This window comes from Pristis pectinata, chromosome 11 (assembly GCF_009764475.1).
Source record: "Pristis pectinata isolate sPriPec2 chromosome 11, sPriPec2.1.pri, whole genome shotgun sequence".
In the NCBI taxonomy this organism is placed as follows: Eukaryota; Metazoa; Chordata; class Chondrichthyes; order Rhinopristiformes; family Pristidae; genus Pristis; species Pristis pectinata.
In genome coordinates, this window is record NC_067415.1 from 20,332,043 (window position 1) to 20,345,607 (window position 13,565).

Genomic DNA, 13,565 nt, shown 5'->3' on the forward strand with positions numbered 1-13,565 from the left:
AGAAGTGTGAGGTAGTACACTTTGGAAGGACAAACTCCAAGGCAGAGTACAAGGTTAATGGCGGGATTCTGGGCAGTGTAGAGGAGCAAAGGGATCTGGGGGTTCATATCCACAGATCATTGAAAGTTGCCTCACAGGTGGATTGGTTAGTTAAGAAAGCTTATGGGATGTTAGCTTTCATAAATTGGGGGGATCAAGTTTAAGAGCCACGGAGTGATGATGCAGCTTTACAAAACTCTGGTTAGGCCACACTTAGAGTACTGTGTCCAGTTCTGGTCGCCTCATTATAGGAAGGATGTGGAGACATTGGAAAGGGTGCAGAGGAGATTTACCAGGATGCTGCCTGGATTAGAGAGTATGGATTATGAGGAGAGACTAAAGGAGCCAGGGCTGTTCTCATTGGAGAGGAGGAGGATGAGGGGAGACATGATAGAAGTATACAAGATATTGAGAGGAATAGATAGAGCGGACAGCCAGCACCACTTTCCCAGGGCACCAATGCTCAAAACAAGAGGACATGGCTTTAAGGTAATGGGTGGGAAGTTCAAGGGTGATGTCAGAGGGAGGTTTTTCACCCAGAGAGTGGTTGGGGCATGGAATGCACTGCCTGGGGTGGTGGTGGAGGCTGATACATTGGACAAGTTCAAGAGATTGTTAGATAAGCATATGGAGGAATTTAAGATAGAGGGATATGTGGGAGGAAGAGGTTAGATAGTCTTAGGTGTGGTTTGAAGGGCAGCACAACATGGTGGGCCAAAGGGCCTGTATTGTGCCATATTGTTCTATGGTTCAGTTATATAAAAATTATACAAAGCACTAAATGCTTCATAAAAACTCTTAGGCTTCTCAGCTCAGCAAGTAGAGCTGTTGTCTCATGGCTCCAACGATCTGGGTTCAACCCTGATCTCTAGTGCTCTCTGTAGCGTTCACATGTTCTCCCTGTGACTGTGTGGGTTTCCTTTGTGTGCTCCAGTTTCTTCCCGCATCACAAATGTGCAAGATAGTGGTTAATTGGTCACTGAATTATCCCTTGTGTGCAGGTGAGTGACAGAATCTCAAGGGAGTTGATGGGAATGTGGGGAAAATAAAATGAATTCAGTACATGATTAATGTTAAACTGGGTGTTTGGTGGTAGGCGCAGACAGTGAGCCAAGGGGCCTGTTTCTGTGCTGCATCTCACCTATGACCTTGGTATTTCCAAGTCCCAGAATATAACCAATAATATTGGACAGCGGCACCACACTTAATCCTGAGATTCATCCATCTTCTATACCCTCAGTACAGACTGATCTTGCATCTTTTTCAGTCCTTTCATTGCCACTTCTTAAATCATACCCTCAAAACTCACCAACTCCAGTGCCACCTCTGAACCACAACACCCCTTGCAGTTCAGCAATTTAAAAACTTAAATCAATAATTAATCTGCTATTCTCAAATGAGTGTTCCAGATTTTTACCACCATTATCCCAGAATACATTAAGTAATGCATTTGATTTAGTCAATCACCACATAAATGGCACTGACTGTAAACTGCTTGATATTGTTGTGAAAAAGGATAGTCTCCAACCCAACGTAAATGGTATTAGAGTTGCATTATAACAGCACATTAGACAATAATGGCACGGTTAATTTGGAATCAAGATATTGCCTTATGCATTCTTGATAAAACAGAAAAAGAGGAAAAGCAGAGTTGTTGAGCATTTGTTCTCAGTACTCATGATTGAACAGTGTTTGCATGGTTACTTTAAGTTTTCTAATTTCTACGTTATTTATTCTGGAGTGTGGGCAGTGTGCTGTCAAGGCCTCTCTATTTGCCCTAGTTTGATGCATGTTATTCCAGAGGCCATTAGCACTGGAATCATATATAGGCCAGTAAAGGTTAACAGTGAACCCCCTCAGAATCTGACAGCTTCATGGATACAAATGCAGACAATTTCTGACTTCCATGCTTCCTTGTTCATCATGCTACAGAAGTCAAAAGTAAGCATCAGAAAACAGTATAAGGAGCACAAGAACAATTTAAAGAACAGAAAGAGTGCAGAAAGTCAGCAACTAACTGATATCATACATGGATGGTATGTTTTTTTTTGAAACCACACCTCAAGTCCAAGAAAAATGTAGGGTGCAAATCCATCCACTGTACAAAGCTTCCTTTGATCTTTCAAAAGCTTTTGACTCCATCAACTAAGATGTGTTATGGAGAATCCTTCTCAAATTTGGTTATTCTCAAATTCATTCTACGTCTGCTACACAATGGTATGCAAGCCATGATCCTAACCAACAGGTCCATCTTAGACTCAATTCCAGTGCAGACTGATGTCAAGTGAGGTTGTCTCATCATCACAAAAATCAGCTTCTCAATCTGTCTCGTTGCAAGACTGCTTCTTGCCTCCAACAAGCTCCCTTTGAAGTGGGTTTAATCTACAGCATGAACAGCAAACTTGTTCTACTTTGTTGTTTCCACTCTAGAATGAATTTCACCCTATGTCTGTCATCAAATTACAATAAGCAGATGATACTTGCATGTGTGTACATTTGGAGATCAAACTAAGTCATTCAATGAAGCTAAGAAACCCGTTATTTCCTGTTAGTTTTACTAATTGAATAGTACAGCACAGGAACAGGCCCTTCGGCCCACGATGTTGTGCTGAACCAATTACATTATTACTAATGTCCAACTAAACTAATCCCTTCTGCCTACACAACGTCCATATCCTACCATTTCCCTCATTCATGTGCCTATCTAGGAGCTTCTTGAACACCCCTGTTGTATTTGCCTCCAGTACCACCCCAGGCAGCATATTCCAGGCACCCACCACTCTGTATATAAAAAAAAAACTTGCCCCCATCACCTTAAATGCATGCCCTCTGGTATTTGACATTTCAACCCTGGGGAAAAGATACCAGCTATCTGCTTTGTCTATGCCTCTCAATCTTATAAACCTCTATCAGATCTCCCCTCAGCCTCCGCTGCTCAAGAGATAACAACCCTAAGTTTGTCCAACCTATCCTCAGCATATGCCCTCCAATCCATGCAGAATCTTGGTAAACATCTTCTGCACCCTCTCCAAAGCCTCAACATCCTTCCTATAATGAGGTGACCATAACAATGCAATACTCCAGATGCAGCCTAACTAAAGCTTTTTAAAGCTCCAGCATAATTTCCTGACTCTTGAACTCAGTGCCTCAACGAATGAAGGCAAGCATGCCATGTGCCTTCTTTACCACCATATCAACCTGTGTAGTCACTTTCAGGGAGCTATGATCCCTCTGTTCATCAACACTGTTAAGGGTCTCACCATTGATAATGTACTGTCACTTTACATTTGATCTCCCAAGGTGCAACACTTCACATTTGTCCAGGTTGAACTCCATCTGCCATTTCTCTGCCCATATCTGCCACTAATCTATATCCCACTCTATCCTTTGCCAGTCTTCTACACTATTCACAACACCACTAATCTTATCTGCAAATTTACTAATGCACTCACATACATTTTAGTCCAGGTCACTTATGTACATCACAAGCAGCAGAGGTCCCAGTAGGGATCCCTGAGGAACGCCACTAGTCAGCGACCTCCCCCTAAAATAAGTCCCATCAACCACTACCCTCAGTCTTCTACGGGCAAGCCAGTTCTGAATACAAATGGCCAATTCACCATCCACCTTAATCTTCTGGATGAGCCCACCATGAGGAACCTTGTCAAATGCCTTACTAAAATCCATGTAGACAACTACCTTTCTTCCAATCCCTCCACTGTCTGACCCGGTGCTCTGGTTCCCATCCCCCTGCCAAACTAGTTTAAACCCTCCCAAGCAGCGCTAGCAAACCTCCCAGCCAGGATATTGGTTCCACTCCAGCTGAGGTACAACCTGTCCTCCTTGTACAGGCCCCAGAAGACCTGAAACTCTGCCCCCTGCACCAGTACCTCAGCCACTCATTCATCTGTTCTATCATCCTATTCCTGCCCTGACTGGCACATGGCATCGGGAGTAATCCAGATATTACTATCTTGGAGGTCCTGCTTTTCAACCTCTTTCCTAACTCCCTATACTCACTGTGCAGGACCTCTTTCCTTTCTACCAATGTCATTGGTGCCAACTTGCACCATGACCTCTGGCTGCTCACCCTCCCCCTTGAGAATATTCAGCAGCCACTCTGAGACATCCTTGATCCTAGCACCTGGGAGGCAACACACCATCCTGCTGTCTCTTTCATGGCCACAGAATCTGCTGTCTGTCCCCCTAACTATCAAATCTCCTATCACTATTATTCTGCCTGACTTTACCTTTCCCTGCTGAGCGACAGAGCCGGTCACTGTGCCGCTGACCTGGCTGCTGTGCCCTATTATGTCTAAAGAAGAGAAAAATATTTTACAGCTAAACTTTTGGTATTGGTTTAGTATTGTCATTTGTACTGAGGTACAGTGGAAAAACTTGTCTTGCATACAATCAGATCAATTCATTACATACAATTGATTGCATACGATCAGATCAATTCATTACACAGTGCATTGAGGTAGTACAGGGCAAAGGCAATAATAGAATATAGAGTAAAGTGTCACAGCTACAGGGAAGTGCACTGCAGGTAGACAATAAAGTGCAAGATCAAACAAGGTAGATTGTGAAGTCAGGAGTCCATCTCATCATATAAGGGAACTGTCCTGAGTACATCCAACTCCATTTCCTTGACCTGGTCAGTCAGGAGCAGCAAATGGATGCACTTCCTGCAGATGTAGTCATCAGGGAGACAGAGAGGTTCTCTGACATCCCACATCTTACAGGAGGAGCATTCCACTTCACTAACTGCCATCCTGCCTGCATTGAATCAAGGACTAAGGATTTACAGACAACAAAATAAAGACCTTACCTGTATTCTTACTGAAATGTCTAACTCTGAACTGCTCCAAAGTGGCCACTCTGCTTAACCCTAGCTTTTTATTGGTGGCTGCTGCTGATTAGCTAATTAAACAATAAATATGCAAGTGTGTCTCTTTATGGGTCCTGCTCACTGAAAAAGAACACCAAGCACAAAGACTCACCTCTTTTGAAAACTCCCACCTCTCATTCCAAGTACTTCCAACCCAAAAATAAACAATTGACCTCTAATTTTCTTGTGAACTTCCTTGCTGTCAACTATTTGACCTCAAGCTTCAAAAAGCTATGTAAGGTTGTAATATTTCCATTTTAGCAGCAGAAAAACATACTGCGTTTAAATAGTTTCCTTCTCTTTACTGTACTTAAGGAAGATCCACGAGTATAATGAAATTTAACTGTTACTATGAAAAGCAAAATATATTAAGTATTTCAAAGTATATTTTAAAATTACAGAACTACATTTATCAGGAAAATGGAAAAATTTGCATTATTACAGTGTAAGAAAAAAAACAAGCTTTTTAAGAAGTATGTAAGGAAATATTTTTAAACCACTCTTAAACTTGACAGGAACAAGGTGGAATGATGGCACTGACAGAGGTCTACTGTTTGACAAACCGCGCTCGAGGAATGGAGGTAATGCCGTAATGTGCAAATAGTTCTCCACTGTTCGTATAGATATAAAACATCAAATCTGCCATCTAGATGTAAACTAGATCAACTGAGCATCTAAAACAGACATTAGCTACATAAGAGTCTTTAGACCCAGGCCTAATGGCAGGTGGTTAACAAGCATTTGTCATTGTATTTTGTTGTTATTGATCATCCAACACAAGAGTTGCAAATCATTGAGCAGAACATTCATCTCAGGGGATGACATCTGAACTTTAAGATGAGAGTTGCCTCAAATACAACCCCTCCAGTTCTACTGACCATTTTGCTTCCTCTTACAAGGTTTTATCCCTGATTTAGGAATACACCATCTGAAGGGAGGGCTGGTGCCTGCTGTTTTGAATTGTTGAACTATTAGAACTAGAATCCAGAGTGTGCCAAATGTAATTGTTTAAGTATCACTGACCATTTTGTGACTTAATATTAAAAAAAATTGTAATTGTAAAGCAGTGTTTTTTTCTGTTTTACCTATGTTCCGATTTGTAACAGTTCCTTTAGTAATTATTATTATACCTTGTTTCCATCAGCTTCTCTCACCAGAAGATTTAGTGAATGCTTGCAAAATGTTTGAGGCACTGAAGTTACCAATGAGGCAAGTGGACATATGTCCATACTAATTATGCAAGTTTCTCATATGCATGTGTTCAGTAGATTAAAATGTCATCAGTTGATGCATTTATTTCCCCATTCAATGATGAGCTTTGTGGCTCATTCAACAGATTTTACATTGAATTAATTTGATTTCTTGCATTTTTGTTTTGTATGTTTTATATATCACAGCACCAGTGAAAGCAATGATATTGATTGTTGAACTGACACATTTAATTGGAGCACTTGTTTATTGGGAAAAAAAAACTGTATTAGAAAATGATTGAAGCAAGATGCTCATTTTGTCACAGAATATCCCTGTGTTATGGATCATTTTGATAGTTCCTTATTGCTAAGCGATGATTTAATTGTATCGGGCATTTCTTTTAAATCTGGGAAGTGGGGGAAGAACTGAAGACAAATGCAGGAATTGGGACAAGTATGGTTGAAGACCCCATCATTCGCAGTTGAGGTAAATGGAAGCCTATCAGAAGCATTAGTGTGGAAAGAGGCATTCAGAGAAGAGATGTGGAGAGAAAGTGAATAATGAATATAATCCTTGGAGGAAACTAGGTATAAGGGTAAGTCGAAACCAGGTAACATGGGAATTAGTGGACTAATCATAAATAATTGTTGACACCCCTTATCCTCGGGAACCTGAATATATATCAAGAAAGGGATGACGAGAGTTGAAGATAGATAACGTAAGGGTAAGGGAGAGATTAAATTGAAGGCAAACTGGAAGACTTCGTATTTCAGGCAAGAGCAAGAAATAGCATCATTGTGCTCCAGGAAGAGAGATGCTTGAAAGTAGGACTGTTACAAAGAATGGTTGAGATTTCCCACCAAATGGAGATGTAATCAGGACCGATCCAGGTTCCCGTAATAAATCGGAAGAAGTGCTTGAAGTCAGTGGAGAGGTTATCGATTGCAAGTCCAACAAAACAAAAGAGGAGGGCATGCAGGCAGTACGTTGGGAGCTGGGTGTGAAGGAATTTCATGTCTGTGAGAAAAAGGCAATAGTTAGGTCCACGAGTGTAGTTTGAAAGAAGGTGAAAGATAGTTGTGATTGGAAGGAAACCATTCCATGGGGCAAGAGCAGGCTGAAATTTAGGGTCTGTAGCACAGTCCTGTTTGTGGAACCTGGGGAGGAGGTGGAAACAAATCTCAGAGGGGAAAGAGGTTGATGAGCACATCAAGAGGAGATGAGAACAGCGACAGTCTAGAAAGTAATATTTTAATGTTCAATGGTGGAGTCTTGGTCAGTGAGGATACTGGTGGATGTGTCATAGATTTACTATCAACCTGACAGAGGATTGTTTCCCTAGCAACAAGTGCCACCCTTGTCTTGAGGCTTAATGAAAATGTCAGGGTTAGCCTTGAAAGAAGTGAGTTGGTAGATTGGAGTGAACAGAATGGATAGAAAAGTTGGGATGGCTGTTGTCATGCTGACAGTTCCCAATAAAAGGATCAATGCAGGGTGTAATGGAAATTCTTACTCGGGAAATGGGGCTTGCCATCTGGAGAAGGCTCCTCACCAAAGAAGTGAGAAGAGGTAAGAGTGACTGAAAGTGAGCTAAGCCTTGTGTTGAGCTCCAAATTCAGTTTCACATTTCTCCATTGTGTTGATCTTGCTCTGTACAGCTGTGCAGCTGGCCGGTACACCCAGAACCCTGATGCAGGGTTTCGACCCCAAGTCGTCGACAATTCCTTTCCTTCCCACAGATGCTGCTCAACCCGCTGAGTTCATCCAGCAGATTGTTATTGCTCATTGATTGTAATTGTTTTTTTGGACATCCTGTGGTTGTGAATGGTGCTAAATAAATGCAAGTTTTTTTCTTTGATCTGGACTTTGCTGGAGCAGTCTGTGAACAGCAGCAAAATATTGTTTTACTGTTTCCAATTTTTGTTTAACATTAGTTCACGTGGCAGTGACATATTTTAGTTGTGAAAAGACTAAATGCATCATGTAGTAAACGACGGAGACTGCAAGTCTAGCTTCAATATCTAGTGTCTGTTACACCTGGAAAAGTGCCACCAGAGTTGGGATTTTGGGGAGCAGAGGCAACAGGTGAATTGAATTAAGAACTACAGTCCCTGATTACCAACCATTGTAGCCTGCTTAAAAGCAATGCCGGAATGAAAGTGAGCTTCATGATCGATGATGCTGTTGAAGTCTGGGTGCAGGTTGCATTCAACCAGAGTGCACCAGGGATCCACAGAACAGGGGAGAATGGGCAAGGGATTGATTGCAGATGCTGAAAAATTACCCTAATAAACATTTAACTTGTATCCCTGCTGCTTTGTCCTCCAAACATAGTGGGGTAGGTGGCTTCCATGTGTGTAGCAGTGAAACCATATGTGAATGCATGGCAGATTCTGTTGATTTTTTATGGTGATTTAAAATCCTGTTTCAATTAATAAAACTGATTTATTCTTCCTCCAGATTGCGTGTGTTTGATAGTGGAGTAATGGTGGTTCAACTACAGTCCCATAATGAAGATGAAATGATTGCATCAGCACTGGAGACTGTAAGGCATTTCCCCTTTAAGAATCAGTATGTTAGTGAATACCCTGAGGTTTATTTTATCTGCACTAGAGTGTTCAGTACAGACAGTGATCTATCAACACATAAGTGATAACATGACACGAGGGCCAGTTAGTTGAATGATACCTAATATGTATATACGGTAATGTGTAGTATTTTTGTATATTATAAATGGTATGGAAAAACAATGCAAATCACATGGCATAAAATGTTTAAAGACCACTTTGTTTATATAGGATATTTTAATATACTATAACCCTTCTATTTCATGTCCCCAATTAGGAAAGCAAATATATGAGCTACTTCTGAAGAGCTGTCCATTAATAGGTTGCAGGAAAAGCCTGTGACAAAATGTCTTTAGAATAATGTTTCTCTCCGGGGGAAATGTAACATTTGTTGGTTAGGTGTTCTTTATTGGTGAAATAGAAACTCTCAGCATGTTAATAAGCTATCAGAAATATTGATATGTAAATTTATGCTCTTTTTATATCTGCTGGCTAACTACCTGACCAACAAATTATAGGGTTTTTATTCTTTCTGGACACAGGTATCAGAGAAAGGTTTCCTTAGTTCTGAAGAGTATGCTAAACTTGTGGTATTTCAGTACTACTGGCCAAAGAAAGGTGAGAAATTATTACTGAATTCTACATTTGAGAATTGTGCTGAACACTATTACACTCTGCCCCCTTTTTTTCTGTTTAAACCTAGACTACTGCTAGCAGAGAAGTTTGGACACCTTTTGTCGCGATGATTCTGTTGAAAGCCTGCGATTTTATCCAAATTTGTTTTTGACACAAGACTGAAAATTCGCCAGTGAAAATCTGAGCAGTATTTTGCTTGGACCCGGTGACTGCTGTGTATGACAGATTGCTGAACATTGCAAGTTTAAATTCAGACACTTCCAAAATCATTGTCATGGAAAAGATACAACCAATGGGAGCTAAAGAACATGCAGGACTCTGTATATGTGAACAAAGCATAAACAAGTGCTTACAAGTTTCATCAGTTATCTATCTCATGTTTTTCCAAATGGTTTTATCTGGGTGCAAATCTGATGAAGCAGTATTAATAAAGTGAAGGTAAATCTTATGACATAGGACTTCCACAAGTTTGAATTGTTAACATCCTGCACGTAAAGGGTTTTTCTATTACGCGTTTATAATAAAGAAATGTCCTTTTTTTTTTAAGTTCTAGAAGTAACCAGTTTCAAAGGTTTGGTTTGGTATTTCTGACTTCATCTGTAGGAGTTTACATAGTTTTTTTTATGATCTCACTATTGACAAAGCACTATTTTGCCTTTTCATTTTTCTCTCAGGTTATTGTGTTTTCCCCTTTATTTAATTCTGGCTTATCCGTTTATTGCTTTTACTTTCTGTTCTGTCTTTAATTTTTTTTGTTTCATTTTCTTCTTCACAGCTTTTATTTTTTCTTTGCATGTGGTGAGGAAAAATATCAAAAGAAAGCCAAGATTTAGTTAAAATGGAAGTCATAGGGGCATATGAATCATTTGGGCTTTGGAAGAAATGTGCGAGAGACCTGCAATCAAAGGAAGGGGAGGACCTTGACAGAAAGGAAATGTAAGCGATGTGTCCAATTCACTGGGGATAGGGAGGGGTTGAATGAAGAAAGGCAAACAGATGGAGAAGCAGGACGTGGCCAAGACTGAGTGTTAGAGAAGTCCAGATCCAGCAAAGGATCTGATGAATTTCTCTTCCTAAAATCCTGGGTAATGTCATTGTTAAACCTTTACACAATAAATATAAAACTGGTTTGTTGCAATCTTGTATTATGTGAGTAAGATTCCAAACCGGCCAAACACTATGGATTTTAGGGAATAGAATGGGATATATTAAACACATATGATCATAATAAATTTTTGTTATTTAAAGTTAGCTGGTGAGCTTTTCTAAATGGTGCGATTGCTCTTTTAGTGCTAAGTTATAAGAGTTTGGTGCTTGAATTCCTTTTTTTAGCTTCACCTGATCAGTGACTGATCAGTTCTTTACTATTCTGACAAATAGGAACAAGTTCGAAAAGCTGTTGGAGATGGCCCAGTGGGTTATTTAAGTTGTAAGAGTCTGATGCATGGATAAAGCTAAATTCTGGTTCAGTAGGATTAGGTAGGTAAATTAAGTCAAAGGGATATTGTACTGCCTGTGAAATGCATTTTAAATTGCAGCCTAGGGCTACATGTAAGCCCTTTGAATAGGAGCAGTTAGTTTTCGAAGACCAGGCATTTTGGTCTCTTATTTTTTTTTAATTTGCATGGTTCTGATTTTGTGAACCTGCAGCTTTTGCAAGGAGCTACATTTAGTACTCTGTTGTACATCAGAGCATCAAGATCTACAAATTACTTTTGAGAGCAAGTTAAAATGTACATTATGTTATTGGGACCTCAATTTAATTATAAATGACCAAGTTTCCATATCACTTAGCCATATTACCATTGAAAAGTTTGAACAGCTTTATTAGATGTAATTTACTCCATCCATGCTCCTGACAGGAACCATGCTGCTCATAGTGCAGAATTCAACTCAGTGAGGACATACTGTCCGTGAGTTTTCAACCAAACCATCAGTGGCCAGTATAGCAGGAAATTCTCATACTTGCTATGCAAACACAAATTTGAACTTCTTGTGCTTTATACTGCCTCCAGCACTCCCATTTTGCTATGATGCATTGTATTTATTGTGAACAAAATGGATGACATGTTTTGATATCTGCAAATTAATTAAGATGCGGCAGTTTAATTTCAGACAATAAAGGCGATTGCTGCTATGGAAACAAAAATTAACAGCACGTCATTTAACTCATCTTGGGATTATGTTTTCTTGGGGTGGTCAGAGTGAAGACAGTGTTTTAAGCTCCATGAAATAAAGATGTCTATTTATCTCCATTTTTGTATGTTGTAATTCTGTATTGTCTTTAACCTTTTTATGTCTGAAAATTATCTTCATTGATCATATAGTGAAGCATAAAGATATGAGTTTAGTCACCCCCAAGTGTCAAATCAGTAAGAACTATGCAATTAATCAATGCTATGTGCATCTTTCACAATTATATGCAGCACCATATTTGCGGACATGCCAGGAGAAATACCACTTAGAGATGAGATGGCAGCCTAGTGAAGCTGCCACGGGATTATGCGCAGGCTTAACAACATGCAATAAACAGCACAGGGATCTCACAATTAATGGATCAAATTGTAACCCAGTCATTCTACCAGATCTCATCATGAATCTGATGGACCATTGACACAGCTAACAGAAGGAGCAGGCTACAATGGAAAGGCCCAGCAAGTGAATGCCTATAAACAACATTGATGTATTCACAACTGTGTTCGGCCAGAGGTGCCAGATAGATGAGTGAGAAGTGATGCATTGTTAGAAGTTAAACCAGGGCAGGACATGCACATTGAATGGCAGGGCCCTGGGGAGTGTTATTGATCAGAGACACCTAGGGTACAAGTACATAGTTTCCTGAAAGTGGCAGCATAGGTGAAGAAGGCGTATGGCATGCTTATCTTCATCAGCCGATGCAATGAGTACAAGAGTTGGGATGTCATGTTACAGTTGTACAAAATGTTGGCTAGGCTGCACTTGTGTGCAGTTCTGGTCATCGCACTACAAGAAAGATGGTGATTAAGCCGGAGAGGGTGCGGAAAAGGTTCACAAGTATGTAGCCTGGATCGGAGAGCTTCAGTTATGAGGAGGGATCGAATAGGCTGGGTCTCTTGTCCATGGAGGAAAGGAGACTGAGGTGAACATGATAGAGGTATATAAAATTATGAGAGGCATTGATAGGTAGATAAGAGTCTGTTTTCAATGGTAGGGATATCTAAATATAGAGAGCATAGGTTAATGTCAAAGGGAGGAGGTTTTAAAGGTGATCTGAGGGATCACTTTTTGTACAAAGAGTAGCTGGTATCTGAAATGAGATGACAGGAGGTGTGAGGCAGGACCGGGAACAGTAACAACATTTACAAGGCATTTAGACTGGTACTTAAATGAGCAGGGCATAAAGTGATATAGAATTAATGCAGGAAAGTGGGGTTAGTAATGGTGGTCGGCATAGATGTGGTAGGCCAAAGGGTCTGTTTCTACGCTGTTCCATTCTATGACTCTATGATCCATCTCAGCTTCCTTCTGAAATCCCCACCATCGCAGAAGTCAGTCCTCGGTCAATTTGATGTTAACATTTTAAGTAGTTTACAAGTATGAATTCATCCTACGTTGATTTACTTTTGAGGGATTTATTAATAAACAAAAGAAATGAAAAGTTTTCCCATAGCAAAAGGAAATCATCATTTTCCATAAGCACACAAAAAAAACAATTTCGTTACTCGAATGTCTAAGTGGTTAGGATTTGCAATCTAAGTCAATCAGGGATTTTTCTTTTGCAGAGCCTAAGTTGCCTCCTTACTGTGTTCCTGAAAATGGTATATTGGTGATGGATCTGCAAACAGCTTATTACCCGGATTATGAGGAACTAATGACAATGTATTCAAATTACTGAACCTCATATGTTACAATGTACATACACGAGTAAAAGCATTTGGTGTACTATTAATTGACGTGGCTGGGTAATTGTGTGGTGGGCACCAAGGATTAAACTTAGAAGGATGCATAAACTGGGAACAGCCAACCGTTTATCAAGGTCTGTTCTATCAAATCAGACATGGAACAACCTTTATGCACTATCAACCCAACTTTGCCTAGTTTATCCCATAGATGAACTGGTTTAAAATTCTCAAGCCAAATGCCTTTACATTTCCCAAAGGAAACACATAAGTTCCTTGAAACTCCAGTAAGCGGAATTGCTTGTCACAAACTATTCCCCTTACTTCCTGGTACTTGAATGTACTCATCCAGCCTCCTCTTCA

At 40.1% G+C, this 13,565-nt stretch overlaps 1 protein-coding gene across 1 annotated transcript in view; it reads left to right on the plus strand.

The window, feature by feature from the left end:
• vps36 (vacuolar protein sorting 36 homolog) overlaps nt 1–11,579 on the plus strand; it is a 49,952-nt gene extending 38,373 nt beyond the window's left edge. Inside the window, 7 exon segments of the mRNA XM_052026628.1 lie at nt 5,446–5,511; nt 6,075–6,139; nt 8,582–8,666; nt 9,231–9,273; nt 9,276–9,306; nt 9,392–9,422; nt 9,424–11,579. Of these exon segments, the coding sequence (XP_051882588.1) occupies nt 5,446–5,511; nt 6,075–6,139; nt 8,582–8,666; nt 9,231–9,273; nt 9,276–9,306; nt 9,392–9,422; nt 9,424–9,486 (384 nt within the window). The 3' untranslated portion in view covers nt 9,487–11,579.
• The last annotated feature ends 1,986 nt before the right edge of the window (nt 11,580–13,565 follow it).